Source organism: Anas acuta, chromosome 26 (genome assembly GCF_963932015.1).
Source record: "Anas acuta chromosome 26, bAnaAcu1.1, whole genome shotgun sequence".
Taxonomy (NCBI): domain Eukaryota; kingdom Metazoa; phylum Chordata; class Aves; order Anseriformes; family Anatidae; genus Anas; species Anas acuta.
Genome location: NC_089004.1, coordinates 1,971,977 through 1,989,824, shown reverse-complemented (window position 1 = coordinate 1,989,824; position 17,848 = coordinate 1,971,977). Strand labels below are relative to the sequence as shown.

The 17,848-nt window shown below is 66.6% G+C and overlaps 3 protein-coding genes across 6 annotated transcripts; 1 reads left to right on the top strand and 2 right to left on the bottom strand.

Moving 5' to 3' along the window:
• Positions 1-184: 184 nt before the first annotated feature.
• LOC137845033 (mucosa-associated lymphoid tissue lymphoma translocation protein 1-like) lies at positions 185-9,037 on the bottom strand. 4 transcript variants are annotated; one of them, XM_068661847.1, is made up of 17 exons: positions 8,890-9,037; positions 7,933-8,077; positions 7,567-7,733; positions 6,858-6,988; positions 6,604-6,757; positions 6,296-6,474; positions 5,845-5,941; positions 5,564-5,611; positions 5,441-5,476; positions 5,021-5,224; positions 4,691-4,868; positions 4,363-4,437; positions 3,819-3,946; positions 3,595-3,741; positions 3,218-3,375; positions 2,986-3,120; positions 185-743 (listed from the first exon to the last, which is right to left on the bottom strand). In XM_068661847.1, exons 2-17 carry the CDS (start codon positions 8,067-8,069, stop codon positions 717-719), a joined length of 2,001 nt encoding a protein of 666 aa, XP_068517948.1. In that variant the 5' UTR covers positions 8,070-8,077; positions 8,890-9,037; the 3' UTR covers positions 185-716. The 4 variants fall into 4 exon arrangements, with proteins under 4 accessions (XP_068517948.1, XP_068517946.1, XP_068517947.1 ...); XM_068661845.1 differs by lacking the exon at positions 185-743 and adding an exon at positions 1,721-2,892; XM_068661846.1 differs by lacking the exon at positions 185-743 and adding an exon at positions 1,721-2,889.
• A 782-nt stretch (positions 9,038-9,819) lies between these two features.
• MRPL54 (mitochondrial ribosomal protein L54) lies at positions 9,820-11,275 on the bottom strand. The gene is made up of 3 exons (XM_068661859.1): positions 11,150-11,275; positions 10,310-10,466; positions 9,820-10,088 (listed from the first exon to the last, which is right to left on the bottom strand). Exons 1-3 carry the CDS (start codon positions 11,223-11,225, stop codon positions 9,956-9,958), a joined length of 366 nt encoding a protein of 121 aa, XP_068517960.1. The 5' UTR covers positions 11,226-11,275; the 3' UTR covers positions 9,820-9,955.
• Positions 11,250-17,782, top strand: APBA3 (amyloid beta precursor protein binding family A member 3). The gene is made up of 10 exons (XM_068661850.1): positions 11,250-12,287; positions 12,627-12,666; positions 13,100-13,245; positions 13,359-13,445; positions 13,999-14,157; positions 14,493-14,672; positions 14,901-15,113; positions 15,594-15,713; positions 16,528-16,668; positions 16,800-17,782. Exons 1-10 carry the CDS (start codon positions 11,250-11,252, stop codon positions 16,869-16,871), a joined length of 2,196 nt encoding a protein of 731 aa, XP_068517951.1. The 3' UTR covers positions 16,872-17,782.
• The last annotated feature ends 66 nt before the right edge of the window (positions 17,783-17,848 follow it).

Genomic DNA, 17,848 nt, shown 5'->3' with positions numbered 1-17,848 from the left:
GCAGATTTGAACACAAACGAACAGAAAGGCTCTAGTTTCATAGGGAATGTTGAGGGGGGGGGTGGGGGGGGTTAGCTGCGTCGGGGCACAAGGCTGGTTGCGCGCCGAGAGACGGGTGTATGGCCAGTAAAGAGATGAGCTGAACGGGTGCGTCGCGCTCCAGTCGGGCACTGCCGCTAGCCGGGATGCGGGAAGGAGCTTCCCAGGGAAATCGGCTTTTCCCTCGCCCACACTTGGCATCTGCAGGGAAAATCCTCCCTCCTGCACCCAGCCATGGCACGCAGGGCTCGGTCCCCACCGGCTGACCGGATCCGGCCCCGCCGCCTGGCTCCGCCGTGTCCCGGCTGCTTGTCAGGGGGAATCTGCTCCGCCGTCACTCCACGCTGCGCCGCCCTAATTGCTCTCCAGCGGTGCCGGCGGTGGAGGCACAAAGCTGCCGGAATTGCCGGGGAGGGGGCGGCCCCACGGCCCCCAGTGGGGCCCGCCGGGAGGGGGGCAGCGGGGCTGTGCTGTCCCCGTGGGGTCCCTGGGGGGGCCACGGTGCCAGGTGGGAGCAGGGACAGGAGGGTGGCCATGTGCCGTGTCCCCAGCCGGGCCCCGCAGTGGCACCGGGGAGGGCGCGTGGCCGGTGTCACCGTCACCGGGCAGCTCAGGATGGCTTTAGGAGGCTCATGGCTGGGACAGGCAGGGGCTGGGCCATGCAAACGATTGTGCTGTCACCCATGGAGGCAGAGGGGACACTCCTGGGAAAGCAAGACCGAGAGGGGACATTTTCCCAGAAATATTTCTTGCTACAGAACCAACAACCACCACCACACCGTCTCCCATGTCCCCACCTTGCCTCCAAGGCCCAGAAGGGAGCAGACCCCGCTCAGCACCAGCACCCCCAGCCCGGCCCCAGCGGGTCCCAGCCCCTCGGGAGCCCCAGGGACAGCGCTGACGTCCCCACAGCCCTGGTGGCACTGGGGTCAGGTGGGAGCAGCGGCGGTGACACTGGGCCAGGCAAGGCGCTGACCCCGAGGGGACCCGGCTCCTTGTCCCCGTCCCCCGGCTGCTGCTGCTCGTCTGCTTCGTTAGTGATAATTAAACCTTTAACAACCCATTAAACGCATAATCGATGCTCCCCCGGCTTCCCCAGCCCAGCTAATGGGACCGGGCTTAGATTAACCGGCCGCGGGCAGAGGCGTACTGGGCCCGGGAGATAATGAAGCAACGGCCGCGGAAGTAATGGGGTTTGATCTGGGGGACGGGTCGCGCTGAATGGGGGCTGCGGTTTTCGCATGACATAATGGCAGAAGCTGGCGCCGGCCCCGCCGGGGCGGCCGGGCTCCCCTCGGCCCTACGAGCACCAACAAAAGCCGGCTGGCGCGGGGAGGGGGCTCGGAAGGGGGCTGCCCCCTCCCAAATCCGAGCCTAATTGGGTCAGGGGGGCCCCCACCGCCACCCAAAAGCGCGGGCGCATCGGGGTGAGGCCGGCCTCGGTGTGCCCGGGTGAGGAAGGTCTCCTCCGTGCTGTCGAGGCGCTGGGCGTTATACAAATTATGTAAATGAGCTAATTTGCACGTGGCCGGTGGCGATGCTGTGCAGGGCCAGGCGTGGTGCCCGGCGGTGCTGGGTGGCACCGTGGCGAGCCTCGTCGCTCTCATTAGTGCAGAAACGGGCGATGTTTCTGGCCAAGAAAGCCTCCTGAACACGAAGAGCCATGAGAAGTGCTGAGCCATCGTGCTTTCACTGTTTTATTGGTGTTTTCCCCCGTTTGAGACCCAAAGGAGACATTTGCAGATGCTGGCACATGGGGCCGAGCAAAGCACGCGTACGCCCTGTGCCCCCATCTCGTACATTATGGAAAAAAAAAAAAAAAAAAAAGGCAGATGGCAATTTTCCCCCCCAGATTTCATCCATACCCTGAAATCTTCCAAGGCCCGGCCAGCGCTGGCGCTCAGCATCCCACTGGGAGCACTGGGGGGCCAGGTGGGTCTCCCATGGCCCCAGGGCTGCCTCCCAGCCAAGCAGGAGCCCTTTGCTCCCCCCTAATCCTCCCCTTGGGATTTGCCCCCTAATCTGCTTATTTCTCTCTATTTCTCCTAGGCCTGAACGAGCCCAACCCTGCCCCGGCGCGACGCCTCGCTGAGTCCCCTGCCTCCATCCCCTCCTTGCCCCACGGAGCAAGGGGCAATGCCACCGCCATGCCAAGTGGGCACGGCCACGGGGAGCCCTGGGGCTGGCACTGCCCTGGGGGGGACGGGGGTGGCGCTGCCATGCCAGGGACAGCGTCCTGTCTCTGGGGGTGGCAGTGGCACGGCAGGGGATGTGGGGCCGTGTCCTCTATATGGGGCCGTGTCCTCGATGTGGGGCTGGCAGTGCCATGGGGCTGGGGCTGGCATTCCCTGTACAGCTGTGGGGTGGCGATGTGCCATCCGTGGGGCTGTCCCTGTCCGGGGCAGGGGGCAGTGCCCTGCACCGTGCTGGCCCCCCCCAAGGTGCCAAGCAGCGAGCCCCACATCCCCGGTGCAGGGCAGGACAGGGCTCAGCCCCTCAGCACCCAGCTCCGTCCCCATCCCCTCTGTCCCCTCCAGGCCAGACGGGGCACGAGGTGTAGAGCGGGGGCCGCGCGCCCATCTACGGGCTGTGTGAGCCTGGCCCCTTGGGGCTCAGGTTCTCCTCGGGGGTGTTTCCCCAGCAGCCCCCCGCCGCCCCCCAGCTCCCTGGGGGAGAGCTGGAGAGGGGGCTAAGGGAGCTCTGCGAGGGGGGCTGCGAGGCGGCGGCGGGGCCGAGGTGCAGGTTGAGCTTGGCGATGAGCGGCTTGCCCACGCTCACCGCCCGCCGCTCCTCCACGAAGTCGTCCATGCCGCGGTAGCGGTACTGCAGGCACACGGTGAAGGCCAGCTCCTGCTGCGGGGCACGGCAGCGTGGGCACCCACCCTGCAGCATGGGGACGGTGGCTTCATTCCCCTCCTACCCCTTAACATTCATCGTGAGCCTTACCCGCAGTTTCTGCAGGCCGCAGAGGCGGCTGTAGAGGCAGCAGGAGGGGCAGCCGGGGCTCCAGGAGGGTGACAAGGGGCTGCCCACCTCCTCGGGGCTCTCCCTGTTGGTGCACTTGAGGTCCACGTCCAGCTCCTGCCGTGGGTGATGTGCGACCTTGAAAAACCCACAGCCCACTGGGGACCCCCCCCCCCGTCACCGCCCTGCCGAGGGCATCAGCGCCCTGCCCCACCTCGGGGATGTCGGTGAGCTTGGCCACGCACTCGGTGATGTCCCTGGGGGCGGCCAGGATGCGGGTGTAGATGATCATGATGTTGGAGAACTCGGCAGCGAAGCCCAGCTGGACGGTGATGCCGCAGCTGAAGTGCAGGTGGCGGCTCTCCGGGAGCACTGCCGGGACAGCGAGCACGGGGCTGGCACCTCCTCGGTCACCACCACAGCGGTGACCCTCGGGGCAGCCCCGGTGCGAAGCCCAGGGCTGGTGGTGCTGCGCCAGAGAAACCCACTGGGCACTGGATTTGCTGCCTGCCACCTCGCCCCACACCTCGGGGCCGTCCCCTCCACGTCCCCTCAGGTGCCAGCGCTGGGTGCGGTGGCCGCGGTGCTCACCATGGGCCTTGGCCCACTGCAGGTTCCTGGCGGAGGTCTCGTCCCGGCCCGGGGCGCGGATGGGGTCCGTCAGCGCTCGCCTCTCCGAGAGGTTGCTGCGGAGCTCCAGCGCCTGGCGGCCCCGCGTGATCTCCAGGGTGCCCATGTCTGCGGGGGGACGAGAGGGACAGGGGGGTCAGTGGGGGACGCTCCCGTCCCCAGGGTCCCCGCTGCTCACCACTCACCCTCGGCCACCTTGTCCAGCAGCACCGTGATCTTCTCGTCATCCAGCAGCCAGCGCTTGAGGAAGCTGACGAAGACGCCGTTGGAGAGCTCGCCCTGGCTCAGCTCGTAGGCTTCGGCGTCTGCGCACCTGCGGGGATGGGGCAGGGGTGGGCTCCATCCGTGGGACCCCTCCATCCATGGGGGGCCGCTCCAAGAACCAGCCCCCACTGAGCCCTGGGGAAGCTCAGCCACAGCGCTGTGGCCAGATCCTGGATGCTTAAAGCATCCTCAGCCCAAATCCCTGAGGAGCCTCGGTGCTTTGACCCCCTTGGGCACTGCCCAGAGCTGAGCAGGGCTGCGAGCATCCCCCATCCCCGTAGGGGACTGGAGGCTGCGACACCCAGCACCTCCAGCATCGACCAGGGGGAGCCAGCGGCCCGGATCAAGATGTGGTTCAAACGGGGCTGAGCCCCAGCCCCGCTCCAGGCCCAGGCAGGATGTGTCCCGCTGGCCCTGGAGCGAGGAAGACGGGGGCAGCACCAGGGCAGTGGGAAGGGGACCCACGTGGCGTAGCCGAAGACGATGTTGGCCGTCACCTGCAGCGCCCCGACCTGCGGGATGGTGTCGTCGTTGAGGTTCCTGTAAGAGAGCAGTTGGGCAGGGCTGGGCGCTGTGAGAACCCTCGGGGGGTGCAGCCCCCCCAAATCCACCCGAGGCACCCCAGACCCTGACCACAGCGGGGTTAAACTGGAGCAGTGACACCCGGGGCATCCACACAACGCCACAGCTGGGGCACGGGGGACACCTCGCTCTGCTCCCCCAGGATCCGGCACCCATGGGTGGCAGGCACCCGGTGCCAGGACCCTGCTCTGTGCCGGGGGGGCTCGGTCACCTCTTGCGGCACATGTCGAGCAGGAAGATGTTGAGGCCGGTGTGCCGCTGCTGCATGCACCGTAGCACCCGCTGCACGCACAGGCAGTGGGCGGAGGTGTAGGAACTGGGGGCGTCGATGGGCACCATGAAGCTGTTGCCAAAATTTTCGTAGCCGTGCCCGGCGTAGTAAAGCAAACCTGGCGGGAGGGGACAGCAGCGGGTCACGTCCCTCCTTGCACCTCCCCAAGCTTCAGGGCCCTCCCCAGTCCTCACCCCAGGCTTCTCACCCCGCCACCCCCAAACCCCACCAGTGCAAGCCCCTCCCCAGTGCCCCCCGAAGCTGCCCCACCGTAGACGCCCTTGTCGAGGAGCAGGAGGAACTCGTTGACAGCCATCTGCATCTCGTCCTTGCCCAGGTCCAGCAGCGAGACCACCTTGAAGTCGAGCTGGCGCAGGAGGGAGCTCAGCGCGTGCACATCCACCATGGGCGCCCGCAGGTGCTTGTGGTGCAGGTAGTGCATGTTGCCGATCAGCAGGGCCACCTTGTCCGTGGCTGCCGGGACATGAGAGGGGCACGCTCAGGATGCTCCTGCTGTCCCTGCCACCCCTCCCGATGCTCCCGGTGTCACCACGCACACCAGCCCCTGCCTCTCTCCCCAGGGTGCTGCACCCATGCTCGAGCCTGGCCAAGCAAAGCAGGCCTTGGGGGTGACAATGGGGACGGTCACAGCCCCACAGGGTCCCCAACCCCTCGTGGATGGGCTCTTACCGTACAGCTGGTCAGGACTGCCGGGCTCTGGGGGGGCTGGAAAGAGAGAAGCGTGGTGGCATGGCCCTGAGTGCGGTGCCCTGAGCAGAGCAGCAGGGACAGAGCCACGCCACCTGCACCTACCTCTGTCCCCATCCTGCCAGGAGCCTCCAGAGGCAAAGAGCCGTGGGCCTGGGGCAGCACAAAGGGGGGGTGGGGGGTCAGGAGAGGGGGAGCAGGGGCACAGGGGGGCTATGGGGCTGGAGGGAACCCCATTTTGTAGCGCCCAGACAGCGCGGTGCTGAAGCCCCCCAAAATGTGAGGAAGTAGAGAGGCCATGGGAGGGGGTTGTGGGGGTGAGAAGAGCCAGGACAAAGACACGGGGTGGGGGACAGGGGACATGGAGGTTGCCCCCCTCCCCTCACCGATCTCCACGTCCACCTCCTGGCTCCACACCTCGTGGAAGAGGTTGAACACGTGGCAGGAGTAGCTGCCCCGCTCGGCCGTCGTCACCAGCTGCACCTGGCGGCGGGATGGAGAGAGGAGCTAGGGGCACCACGGCACGCTGTGCCATGCTGCACCACGCCGTGCTGTGCTGCACCACGCTGTGCCGTGCCATTCTGCACTGCACCACGCTGTGCCATGCTGTGCCAGGCTGCAGTGCACCGTGCCGTGCCGTGCCACACCATGCTGTGCTGTGCCATGCTGCACTACGCCGTGCCATGCAGTGCTGCTTTGTGCCATGCTGCTCTGTGCTGTGCTGCACCATTCTGCACTGCACCATGCCACCATGCTGTGCCGTGCCATGCTGCACTGCTCCGTGCCATGCCATGCCATGCCGTGCCGTGCTGCACCAGGCAGGGGGCCCCCCAGTACCTGGAGCTGTGGTGCCCGTGCACCCTCCACGGGACGCCGGTTCCTGAACCACTGGTACTGCGGCGGCGGGTTGCCGATGGCTCTGCACTCCAGCAGCAGCGTGTCCCCCTCAGCCAGGCAGCACGGCTGCGGCTGCCGCAGGATCTGCAGCCCCGCCATGGTGGGGCAGTAACCGCTGGCTGGGGAGCAGACAGGCAGCAGGTCTGACAGGGGCCCCCCGGGCTCTGAGTGACGCCCTCTGCGAGCCCCCCTGGTCCCGCAGGCGAGTGACACCTCGTGGGTGCCAGCACAGGGAGCTGGGGGCCCACCTGAGCTGGGGCTGCTGCTCCTCTCCACCTGGACCTGGGCCCACCTGGAGAAGGCGAAGGCGGCCCCGCAGTTGACGCGGCAGATGAACCACCGGGGTGGGCCCGGCGGGGCGGCCGTGTCGATCACCAGCTCCGGGGCCGTGGCTCCGGGCACCTACGGGAGGAGGTGGGGGGCTTGGACAGGGGCTCAGGGTGGGGGTTCAGCCAGGGAGGGGGCCTGGGGCACCAGCTTGATGTGGCGGTGTGGGACTCACCTCCTGCTTCCCGCAGAACCACTGGTAGGCGAGCCCCGGCGGGCCGGTGGCCCAGCAGTTGAGGGACACCCGTGCCCCCTCTGCCACCACCTGTGACTCCGGCTGCACCGTGATGCGGATCATGTCATGGACTGCGGGAGAGGGAGAAGAACCCGGGCTGGCCGAGAGCCCCATCCCACACCACCCCGTCACACCCAGCCCTGTCCTGTCCTGTCCCGTTGTGCCCCATCCCACTGCAGCCTGCTCCGTCCCACCCCGACCATCTCATCCTGCCTCGTCCCATTCAATGCCACCCCATCCTGTCCTGTCACTTGGCGTTCTGCACCATTCCTGTCCCACCATACCCTGTGGCACCTCGTACCATCCCCTCTGCTCCACCCCAGCCCACCCCGTGCCGTCCCAACCCATCACACCTCATCCCATCACAGCCTGTCCCCTCCCAGCCCCCCCTGCCCCCCCTCATCACACAAGGTCCCATCCATCCTTCCCTACCCCGTCCCATCCCATGCCACCTCATCCCACCCTGCTGCATCCATCCCATCCCATCCCATCCCATCCCATCCCATCCCATCCCATCCCATCCCATCCCATCCCATCCCATCCCATCCCACCCCACCCCCAGGAAGAGCTGCCCCTCACCTCCCCACGTTCCTCCCGCTGATCCCCCTTCCCCCGGTGCCCCTCCCCATGCCCCCCAGCCCGTCCCTACCGGCACTGCTGAGGACCTGGCAGGCCTGCGTGTGCCCCATCCTGTCCAGGCAGCCCAGCAGGTACTTGAGGCTGCAGTCGCGCTCGGCCAGGAGCTGCAGGAGGCACTGCGTGGGGCTGCCGCGGGGCTCCAGCACCTTCAGCGAGCACACCTCCAGCTCCTCCTCGCTGCGGAGCGCCCGCAGGGCTCAGCACCATGGGGACCCCCGGGATGGCCGGGGCTCAACACGGGAAAACGGGGACACAGCGGGGTGGGGGGTGCCCCCCGCTCAGCCCTGCCCCATCTCCTGCCCCGTCTCTGTGTTTTGTCACCCAGCAGGGGACAGAAGCCCAGCTGTGCCCTCCGCAGGGTCCATCCTGCTCCTACCTGCACTTGAAGCGTTTCTCCGCCCCGGCCACCTCGGCCAGCTTGCGCCAGCCCCGGCTGGCGTTGTCCAGGAGCTCACAGAGCCGGGCCACCACCTCCTCGCCCAGAGAGCTGATGGGCAAGCTCCAGTCCCCCATTCCGTCCCCTGGGGGTGTGGAGGGGATGGGACATCAGCGGGTGACAAAGTGACGGTGCCCGTGCCCCACTGGGCACCCTCGGGAGCTGCTGGCTGGTGGCCCAATGCAGCAACACTGGCACGGGGATGGAGAGCACCAGCACCAGCCCGCTGGTGTTGTGTCACCTCCCGGCCCCATCCCGGGGTCTGCAGGATCCGGCCACCAGCCAAGAATGCCCCAAGATCCCCCTCTGAGCCCAGAGGACGAGAGCTGTGACAGTGGCACCGGGACCCTGCTCCGCCTCTGGTGTTGGGCAAGGGGCCAGGGCCGCAGTGGGGTAGCCCCCGGGACCTTGGCAGGATGGGGTCCAAGGAACTGGAAAAGGGGAATGTCCCCTGCCACCTTCCCATCCCTTTAGGGGACACAGAGGATGTCCCATCGTGGGAGGCTGAGCAGGGCTGGGACAAGGCACGGCACAGCCTGGGCACCCCGCTCCTTCCTGCACAGACACCGCGTGGCGTCTGCACCTCAGGGGTGGGGAGCAGCCCCCTCGCTGTCACCCCGTGGTGGTGGCTCTGGAGGTGGCCTGAACCCTGCTGGGCCACCACGAGGAGCCCCGGGGGACGACAAGGGGAGTGGAGCACAGAATCTGAGCCCTGGGAGCAGGAATTGGGCACCGTGCACGGGGACGCGGGGCTTTGGCAGCGAAGGGAGCGCAGCACCGACCGCCCTGCCCCTTGTGCATGATCCACCCGGCTCAGCACGGGGCCACGGGGGACATGGGGACAAGCACCGGGGTGGGCACGGAGAGGACAGGGCCTGGAAGGCGCAGGGCACTCACCTCTGGCACGGCCTGGCCCCAGCCTCGGGGCAGCTCCTGCCGGAGGAGCCTGCCTGGAGCCGTCAGCTCTGAGCTCGGCGTGCACCGAGCCCCACGCAGAGGAAATGAAGGTTAAAAACAAAAGCTCCCCCCCCAGCACCACGGCATGGCACTTCTGCTTTCCTCCACCGCTTCCTGTGCTGCACAGCGTGGGCGTCACAGCTGCAGGGAGCTGGGCACGGCCCCGTACCGGGGTGGCAGCGGCCCCACTGCCCGTCCTGCCCCTACGGCACCAAACAGGCAGGACCGGGGCCGCGGGGAGATGCTGGACTCCGCCAGGCTGAGGACACGTGGGGAGGGGGCAGCAAAGCCCCCCATGCTCAGGGAAGATGTGGCTGCAGACCCTGCTGGAAGGGCAGGCTGGAAGCCACGACTTCCCCAAGGGGAAGGGGCTCAGCTGAGCAGGACAGACGTGCCCCCCTCTGCTGCACCCCCCAGCCCAGCCCGCTCCCTCGGGATGCTGAGCCAGAGGAGGAGGTGAGAACACAGGGTGGGGATGGCGCTGCGAGCCCTCCTGCTGCAGAAGGGGCTGTGGTGTCCCCTCAACTTGCTCACTGCACCCACCAGCACCCCCAGACCCCGACCTCCCTCCTCTCGTCCCCAGGGGTGCTGGCTGCCCCCTGACACCTCCCTCCTGTGGGACACAGTGACACCGGTGGAGTCACTCCCACCCCATGCCACCACCCAGCACTGCCTGTACTCCCCGTCACTGCAGCGCACACTGACAGAGGGAACGGGAAGGGTTTGGCAGCTTGGGCTCCTTCTGTGAACAATAAACAGAGCTTCTGCTTCAGCAAAAACACCAAGAATTCAGGGCCTCGATCCTCCACCAACCCTGGGCAGGAGGGGAGGCCCACACTGAGCTTGCGGAGGACGTGGGTTTGCCACAGCTTCAGGAAGAGGCATCAGCCTCGCCAGAGATTTATTCCCAGTTCACAGCAAGAGTAAGAGACCAACAACAGGAGCTGGTCCCAGTGCCGTCCGTGCGGCACCCGGGGCAGCTGCGGTGCCGTGAGGTCTGCAGCACCTACAGCTTCTTGCCCTTCTTCAGCCGGTTGCGCTGCCACGTGTTGTACTTCCGCAGGCGCCTCCAGTACTCGATGGAGTCGGGGTCCATCTCCTCCAGCTTCTTGGGGGGCCCCAGGTGGATCTGGAAAAGCCTGGGGGCGAACGCAGAGGACGTGAGTTTGCAACCAGGAGGACGAAGGAGGATGGAGGGGCAGTAGGGTGTGATCAGGGCACGGATCCCTCACCCACCCCATCCACTGCTACCAGGGCAGGTCCCCGAGCCCCCAGCCCCAAGGAGGAGAGCAGTTCCCATCCCGATGGTGTCCTCGGGATGGGTTTTTGGGGCCAGGCACCTCAGGAGGGCCCCACTTACCAGTCGGGGTACTCGGAGTCGGGCTTCAGGGCCACGTCGGGGCTGTCCTTGTGGTAGTTGACACCCATGGCATAGGTGGCCAGCTTGACGGGGTCCGTGCACACCTCCGGCCCCTTCAGCTCCTCCTTCGGCACGCTCTTACCCTTCACCTTCGTGCCTGCAGGGACGGGGGCACGGTCAGGCAGGGGGACACGGGGATGGGGCTGAGGAGCGGGGCTGGGGCAGGAGCAAGAGGAGGAGGCCACGGGGTGAGGGGATGGAGGACTGGGGGCCGGGACTGGGATGAGGATAGGACATGGGGCTGGGATATTGGGATGGGGATGGGATATAGGGCTGGGACATTGGGATGGGGATCAGATATGGGGGTGGGACATTGCAATGGGGCTGGGAAATGGGGCTGGGACACAGGGCCGGGAGACTGGAACAGGGCTGGGAGATGGGGTCAGGACGGGATGAGGATGGGACATGGGGCTAGGCCATTGGGATGGGGATGGGTTATGGGGCTGGGACACTGGGATGGGGCTGGGACATGGGGCTGGGACATGGGGCTAGGACGGGACAAGGATGGGACACGGGGCCAGGACATTGGGACAGGGCTGGGAGATGGGGTCAGGACAGGGTGAGGATAGGACATGGGGCTGGGACATTGGGATGGGGATGGGACACTGGAATAGGACAGGACTGGGACACGGGGCCAGGACACTGGAACAGGGCTGGGACGCCGGCATGGGGCAGAGCTGGGACACGGGGCTGGGACACGGGGCCGGGATAGGAGAAGGACGGGGCCGGGGCAGGGCTTGGGGCCGGGGCCGGGGCCGGGGCGCGGTGCGGGGCCCTCACCCGGTTTCTTGGCGTACCCCCGGGCCGGGCCGTGCCGCACGGCGCTGGCCGCCCTCAGCAGCAGCCGCGCGGCCATGGCGGGGGGGGGGCGGGCCCGGAAATGGCGGCGGCCTCGTCCCGCTCCGCCCCGGCCGGGCCCGCTCCGTTCCGCTCCGGGCCCGGGGCAGCGCCACCCCCAGGGCCCCTCCGTGCCCCGCTCCCCGTCCCCTGCCCCCCCCCCCCAGCCGCCATGGAGAGCAGCATGGACTTCCAGGCTGAGCCCTCGGCCCCCGAGCCGCCGGCCATGGACACGGAGGAAGGGCCGGGGGGGCAGCCCGCAGCCCCGGGGCCCGGCGTGGAGCCCCCCGGTACCGGCACCGGCACCGCCGGGGGTCGGCGAGGGGGTGAAGCAGCCCCGGGCACCGGCACCGCCGAGGCCTCGGGACGAGACGGGGGAGAGGAGGTGGAGGAGCCCGGCGTGGGGGGAGCCCCTCGGGGAGCGGGGCCGCCCCGCGCCCCCAGCAGCGGGGACATGGAGCTGGACGAAGCCCCCGAGGACGCGGAGGCGGCGGAGATGCAGGGGCTGCTGGCACAGCTCGAGACCCTCGACCCCAGCCTCCGCGATGCCCCGGAGCCGCCGTTGGCCTCGAGCCCCGGCACGGCCCCGGCGGTGGGCGAGCGGCAGCCGAGGGGCTCCGCGGGGTGTCGGGGCGGGTGCCGGCCGTGCCCGCTGCATGTGGCCACGGGCAGGGGCCTGGCGACGCGGCCCTGCTGCTCCCAGCACTCGGCCTGCTCCCGGCCCTGCCACGGGCTGCTCTTCGCCGAGGCCGACCGGGAGGATCTGCTGAGCCTCCTGAGCTACGAGGGGGGATTGCCCGAAGCTGGTGAAGAGACGCCCCTGGCCCGCTCCGACGTGCTGGCCGGGACCAGCCTGGAGATGCTGCAGGCTCCAGAGGAAGCGGTGGCGGCGGTGGTGGAGCCCGGAGGGCCGGGCGGCTCGCAGGGGGGACCTGCTGGTGGATGGTTTTATGGAGAGGGGCTCGGCGAGGTTGACCCCACCTGCGAGGGCAACCGGGACAGTTCGCCAGAGCCAACCTGGGCGGCCCTGTCTCCTGCTGCGGCCCCGGAGAAAGAGCGGCTGCCCCAAGGCAGCGTCACTGTGAGTGCACGGCCCATGGGGTGGCAGCGAGCCGGGATGTGCCCCCAGGCTCTGCCTCCTCGTGGGGTTTTGGGGGGGGGCAGAGGGGAGCAAGGGAGGGCTTTTCCCTGGGGCTTGCGGAGCCATGCGTTGCTGAGGTGCTTGGACAAGACCCTCAGTGTCAGCTCTGGCTCCTGCTGAATGTGCAGGACGTTCACACCTGCCTGAGGCGTGCACGCCCTGGGGAGGAGGCCGGTGGGTCTGAACGGGTCCCTCAGCCCCAGCACCCTGTGCCCACACTCTCCTGGTGCCCCCCAGGCTCCCAGTCAGGGTCTCACCCCCCCTCTCGTTGCTTTGCAGAACAAGGAGTCCTCTTCCTCCTGTCCAGCCTTCAAAGATGGTGAGTAGCAGCTCTGCTTGAACCAGGAGTCCTGAGCCATCGCCTCCTGCACCGACACGAACATGGGGTGGCCGGGGGTCCCAGCTGGGGAAGGAGCGCTCGGCTCTGCGCCCAGGAGAAGGGGCTCCTTGGGCAGAGGCGCTGTTGCTACATTTTGGAGAATATGGCTGCAGACTTTGGGTGGCTGGTTTGCTCACAGCTCACCTTCTGCTATGTGAGTGGGGTGCTTCAAGGATCTGGGGTGGTGCCCAGTGAAGGAGGAGGAAGCCCTGGGGTCAGCGTTGGTCCCCCTGTGGTGCCAGGAGCCCATCTCCCAGGCACTGAGCCACCTCGCCGCGTGTAGGAGCACAGCAAACACAGCAGCAGCTGGCAGCCCCCAGCCTTCAGAGTCAGGAGGAAACCAGCCCCTGCTTTATCCCTCCCAATATCTCAGTTCCAGGCCCCTGCGACCCAGAGGATCTGCTGGACGGGGTGATTTTTGGGGCAAAGTACCTGGGCTCCACGCAGCTGGTCTCCGAGAGGAACCCCCCCACCAGCGTCCGCATGGCGCAGGCGCAGGAGGCTGTGGACAGGATCAAGGTGTGTGGGGGCACAGCCTGGCCTCTCGTGGGTGCGGGGCAATGCTCAGGCCGGGGCTGTGCACAGGGGGAACCCCGGCTGTGGGGCAGGGACCTCACTGGGGCACTTTGCAGGCACCGGAGGGGGAGTCCCAGCCCATGACAGAGGTGGATCTGTTTGTCTCCACGCAGAGGATCAAGGTGCTCACGGCTGACACACAGGTGAGAAGAAATGGGAATGCCCACGTGGCCCCGGGGCTGCTGAGACCTTCCCATCCGCTTTGGGATCTCCTCTGCCTGCCCATGGCAGTGGGGTCATGCACAGGGATGGCCCACGGGCGATGCCGTGAAGCTGGGAGGAGACGTGTCACTCCACAGCCATCCCACACACGCGTGCCGTGCGTCCCTCAGCTGGCTGCATGAGGCTTCTCATGCAAACTACGCCTCGCGGGAGCAAACTGAGCTCCAGGGCAGCTGGTCTTAAAGTCTCTGCAGCTCTTTGCTGTAGGATAATTTTCTGCCTTACAGTAGGAGGTCAAAAAGCTGTGTTGTCCCCTGACTAAACCTGAAGACCCAAGCGAGCCCTCGATTGAAGGAGCTGTTTGTAGCTTTTAGCAAATACGTGGATTTCTCCCAGGCTCTTGAGCCACGTTTCAGCAGTGTGGGGGCTGAACCAGACCTCACCCAAATCCTTCTGACGTGGAGCGGTGCCTGGCGGGCCCGTGGGCTGCCCGGAGGGGTGGGCTGAAGGTCTCTGCTGTGTCCCCCTTGCCAGGAGGCTATGATGGATCACTCCCTGCAGACCATCTCCTACATTGCCGACATCGGCTCCCTGGTGGTGCTCATGGCACGCCGCAAGCTGCCTCGGCGAGCGGAGGCGGCGGAGGAGAAGCGGCTCTACAAGATGATCTGCCACGTCTTCCACTCGGCCGATGTGAGTGGAAGCGAGACCCTCGGGAGGGCAGGGTGGCGTTGGGGTCCTGGTCCCCATCCTGCTGTAGTGACCGGGTGCTTGGTGTCTGCGCTGGGGGCTTTTGATGCAGTCAGAGAGAGGAGGAGGGAGCCTGGGCACCACCCCCATGTAGAGGGTCCCGGTGAGAAAAGAATGGGATTGGCACCACGAAAAGGTGCGGGGCAGGAGCCAGGATGCTCTGCAGCTCCCAAACCTCGTCTGCGCTGGGCAGAATGGTGCTGGCAGCTGCTGGGCCCAGTTTGGCATGAGGCTGTGGCCCCAAACTATGGGCACCAACGATCCCTCTCTATCCCCAGGCCCAGATCATCGCTCAGGCCATCGGGCAGGCATTTGGTGTGGCTTACCAGCGCTTCCTGGAGGCCAACAGCATCGACCCGAGTGAGCTGAGCCCTCGCCAGTACAGCCGTGCCCTTGAGGACCAGGAGCAGTACAATGCAGAGCTGACCCACTTCTCCCGGCAGGAGAACTGCAAGGATGTAAGAGCTGCTTTGGAGGGGTGAAGACAGCGTTGGGGTATCAGCACGGTGCCTGCTGGCACCTCTCTGTGGCACCTCACAGTGGCTCCCTGAGCAGCTGAGGTGTTCCCTACAGAACGGGGCCCCCTCGCAGCTTGCTTTGAGCCCCGTGCTGGGGCTGTGACACGTGCCCCGTGACCCAGCACCCCTCTTCTCGTGCCCACCACCTCCCCGTGTCCACCCCCACAGGTCTGCATCCGGAAGCAGAAGGGGGAGATCCTGGGCATCGCCATCGTGGAGTCGGGCTGGGGCTCCATCCTGCCCACGGTGGTGGTCGCCAACCTCATGCACGGGGGCCCTGCGGAGCGCTCGGGCGAGCTGAGCATCGGGGACCGCCTCATGTCCGTCAACGGGACGAGCCTGGTGGGGCTGCCCCTCACCACCTGCCAGAGCATCATCCGGGTGAGCCCGGGGTGCCCCCGCTGCCAGGGCAGAGCCCTGAACACGTCCACGGTGTCTGATATTTGGGTGTCCCCCCAAATGCTCCCGGGGAGGGGATGGGTGGGTGTTAGGAGCACGTTTGGCAGGTGGAGATGTGACGAGGCGGTGACAAAGCTGGGGCTGAACCTGCAGCAGGGTGTGGGCAGGGCCCTGCCCAGGGAGGTGGGGAGGTGGCCAAATACCCTGGGGGGATCCTGTTGCGCCTTCAGCCTCCTGAGCTGGAAGCAGCGTGGTCTCAAGGACAGAGTGGGGTGTCTTGGGCTGGGTTTGTAAGTTCCTCTCCCCTTTTGAGCACGGCAGTATTCTTGTGCGTGCCTCAGTTTCCCCATTGCAAACAGGGCGCTAATCCTCAGCACCCCATGAGCAGCGTGGCCGTGTCGCCCCTCTCAGCCCCTCCAAATGGCTTTCTGAAGTCTGACGCGCCCCCATCCCATCTTCCAGGAGCTGAAGCACCAGACGGAGGTGACACTGAACATAGTGCACTGTCCCCCCGTCACCACGGCTGTCATCCGGCGCCCCGACTCCAAGTACCAGCTGGGCTTCTGCGTTGAGAACGGCGTGGTGAGTGCTGGCAGGGACAGCAGCCGAGCCAGGCCAGGGTCAGCCGAGGGCTTGTGCTGCCCATCTGGCAGGGGGACGCGTGGCTCTGGCTGTGTCTGCGTGGACGAGCACACAGCACCGATGCTCCCGGCCTCTGCTGGGGCTGAGGTTTCAAGGGTGTCTGCAGTGCCGAGGTGAAAGGCTCCTCGTAGCTCTCCTGTGGTGCTGCTGTTTGGGTTTGTCTCCTTGGAGCTCCTTAGCTGTTTGGTTTCGGGGTGGTGGTTTCTTCCTGACTACCTTGACGTGTCCTTTGTGACATTTGTCACCGTCCCCGGTGCCCTGGCCACTCCCTGCTCTGAGCTGCACGGTGGCTGTGTTTGAAACGCCCCGGGAAGGCAGAGAAGGAAGGCAGAGAGGAGCGTTTCCAGGATCAGCAGGAGAGGATGGGGTGGGTGGGCAGCAGAGACGTGGTTGCATTTCCCACCAGCTCATGCTCCTGCTCGTACTGAGACATGGTCACCCCACCAGCACGCAGGAGCTGCTGCCCCAGGGAGAAGGGACAGGAGCATGAGGTTCAATGTGTGGATGTGGGGAGAGGAGCTCTGTGCAGGCCAGGGGGCCAAAAGCCTGTGGAGCATTCTTGCCGTGCAGCTCAGCACGAATCCCACCACAGCAGTGCCAGGGGCCGTCCCTATGCTCGTTTGCAGACCCTTGGGCTGGAGGAGACAGCACCAAGCCCAGAGCTGTTGCTGGAGGAGGGGATTTGGGGTGGTCGTGGTGCATTCCCCGGGGTACAAGCACGGCTCTGATCTCAGCAGCACTCCCTGCTCCCCAGATCTGCAGCCTGATGCGCGGGGGCATCGCAGAGAAAGGCGGCATCCGTGTGGGGCACCGCATCATCGAGATCAACGGGCAGAGCGTGGTGGCCACGCCGCACGAGAAGATCATCCAGATCCTCACGCAGGCTGTCAGCGAGGTAAGGCAGACCCCGGCTGGGGGACCACCGAGGTCCCTGTGCTCCCTGCAGACGCTGTGGGCTGGGCTCGGGGCTCTGCCCCAGCAGCCTGGGGCTGGCATCTCCCAGCTGATCCACGTGTCTCTGCCTAGGTCCACATCAAGACCATGCCAGCCTCCACGTACCGCTTGCTGACGGGGCAGGAGCAGCCCGTGTTCCTCTGAGCAGTGGCCGTGCCCAGCTGTCGCTGCGTGTGCCTGGGGCCAGGCAGGAGCAAGCCCGGGGCCTCCGGGGTGGGACAGGCTCTGCCTCCTGCCCCAGGGCTCTCATCAGAACCCTCTGGCCCCCCGCAGGGCCTAATCCTGCACCTCTTTGGTTTTACTCAGGACTCAGTGGGAGACGGGGGGGCGATGCCCAGCTCGAGCAGTGTTAGGGCCTGTGGTGCACAGCTCAGGCCCGTGACTCCCTCTCTGCCTCTGCTCACCCCTCCCTGCCTCACAGTGCCTGCGCGGCGCCATCCCCCTGCTCCTCGGGGTCCCTCGCCTTGGCTCGGTGCTGGCAGGGGAGAAGGGACCCGCTGTGAAGGGCCACCCCCCTCCAGTCACCGCAGATCGTGCTCTTACACTTGCCGCCGGTGCCTTTCCCTAGCTGGGGATGGAATTTGAGCACAGCTTGGGGCCCTGAGCGGCGCTGCCCCTGCACACCAGGGTGTGGGCTCACGCCGGCACCCAAGGGAGAGCCGGCAGCTCCCAGGCTCAGCCTTAAGGGCAGCAGCACCCTCAGCACCCACTGCCCCCCCTGGGCTTTGCGAGGGGCCTGGTGGGACACAAACAACCTCTCTGTTGCACCAAGCTGGGAAACTACCTCTGCCTCCCCAGTGCTGCCTTTATCTGCTCTGCATGCACAGCTGGGTCCCAGCCTCGGGGCTGCTCCTCGGCACAGCAAAAGGGAACACGGCACTGCCACATCCCAGGGAGCGTGGGGACACGAGCCCCGAGGGCCAGCCTGCAGCTGAGTGCTCCGTGGGGCCGTGTCCTTCACAAGGGGATAGCTGGGATCCTTCGGCTGAGGCAGCCTGACGTGACTTTGCCTGTGTGCTTGGTTGATGTAAAAATAAAAGTTTGGGGGCACGTTGGAGGCTGTGTTTCAGGAGCCGTGGCTGGGCTGCAGTGGAGGAAGCTCAGGCTGGGGGGTGCAGCCG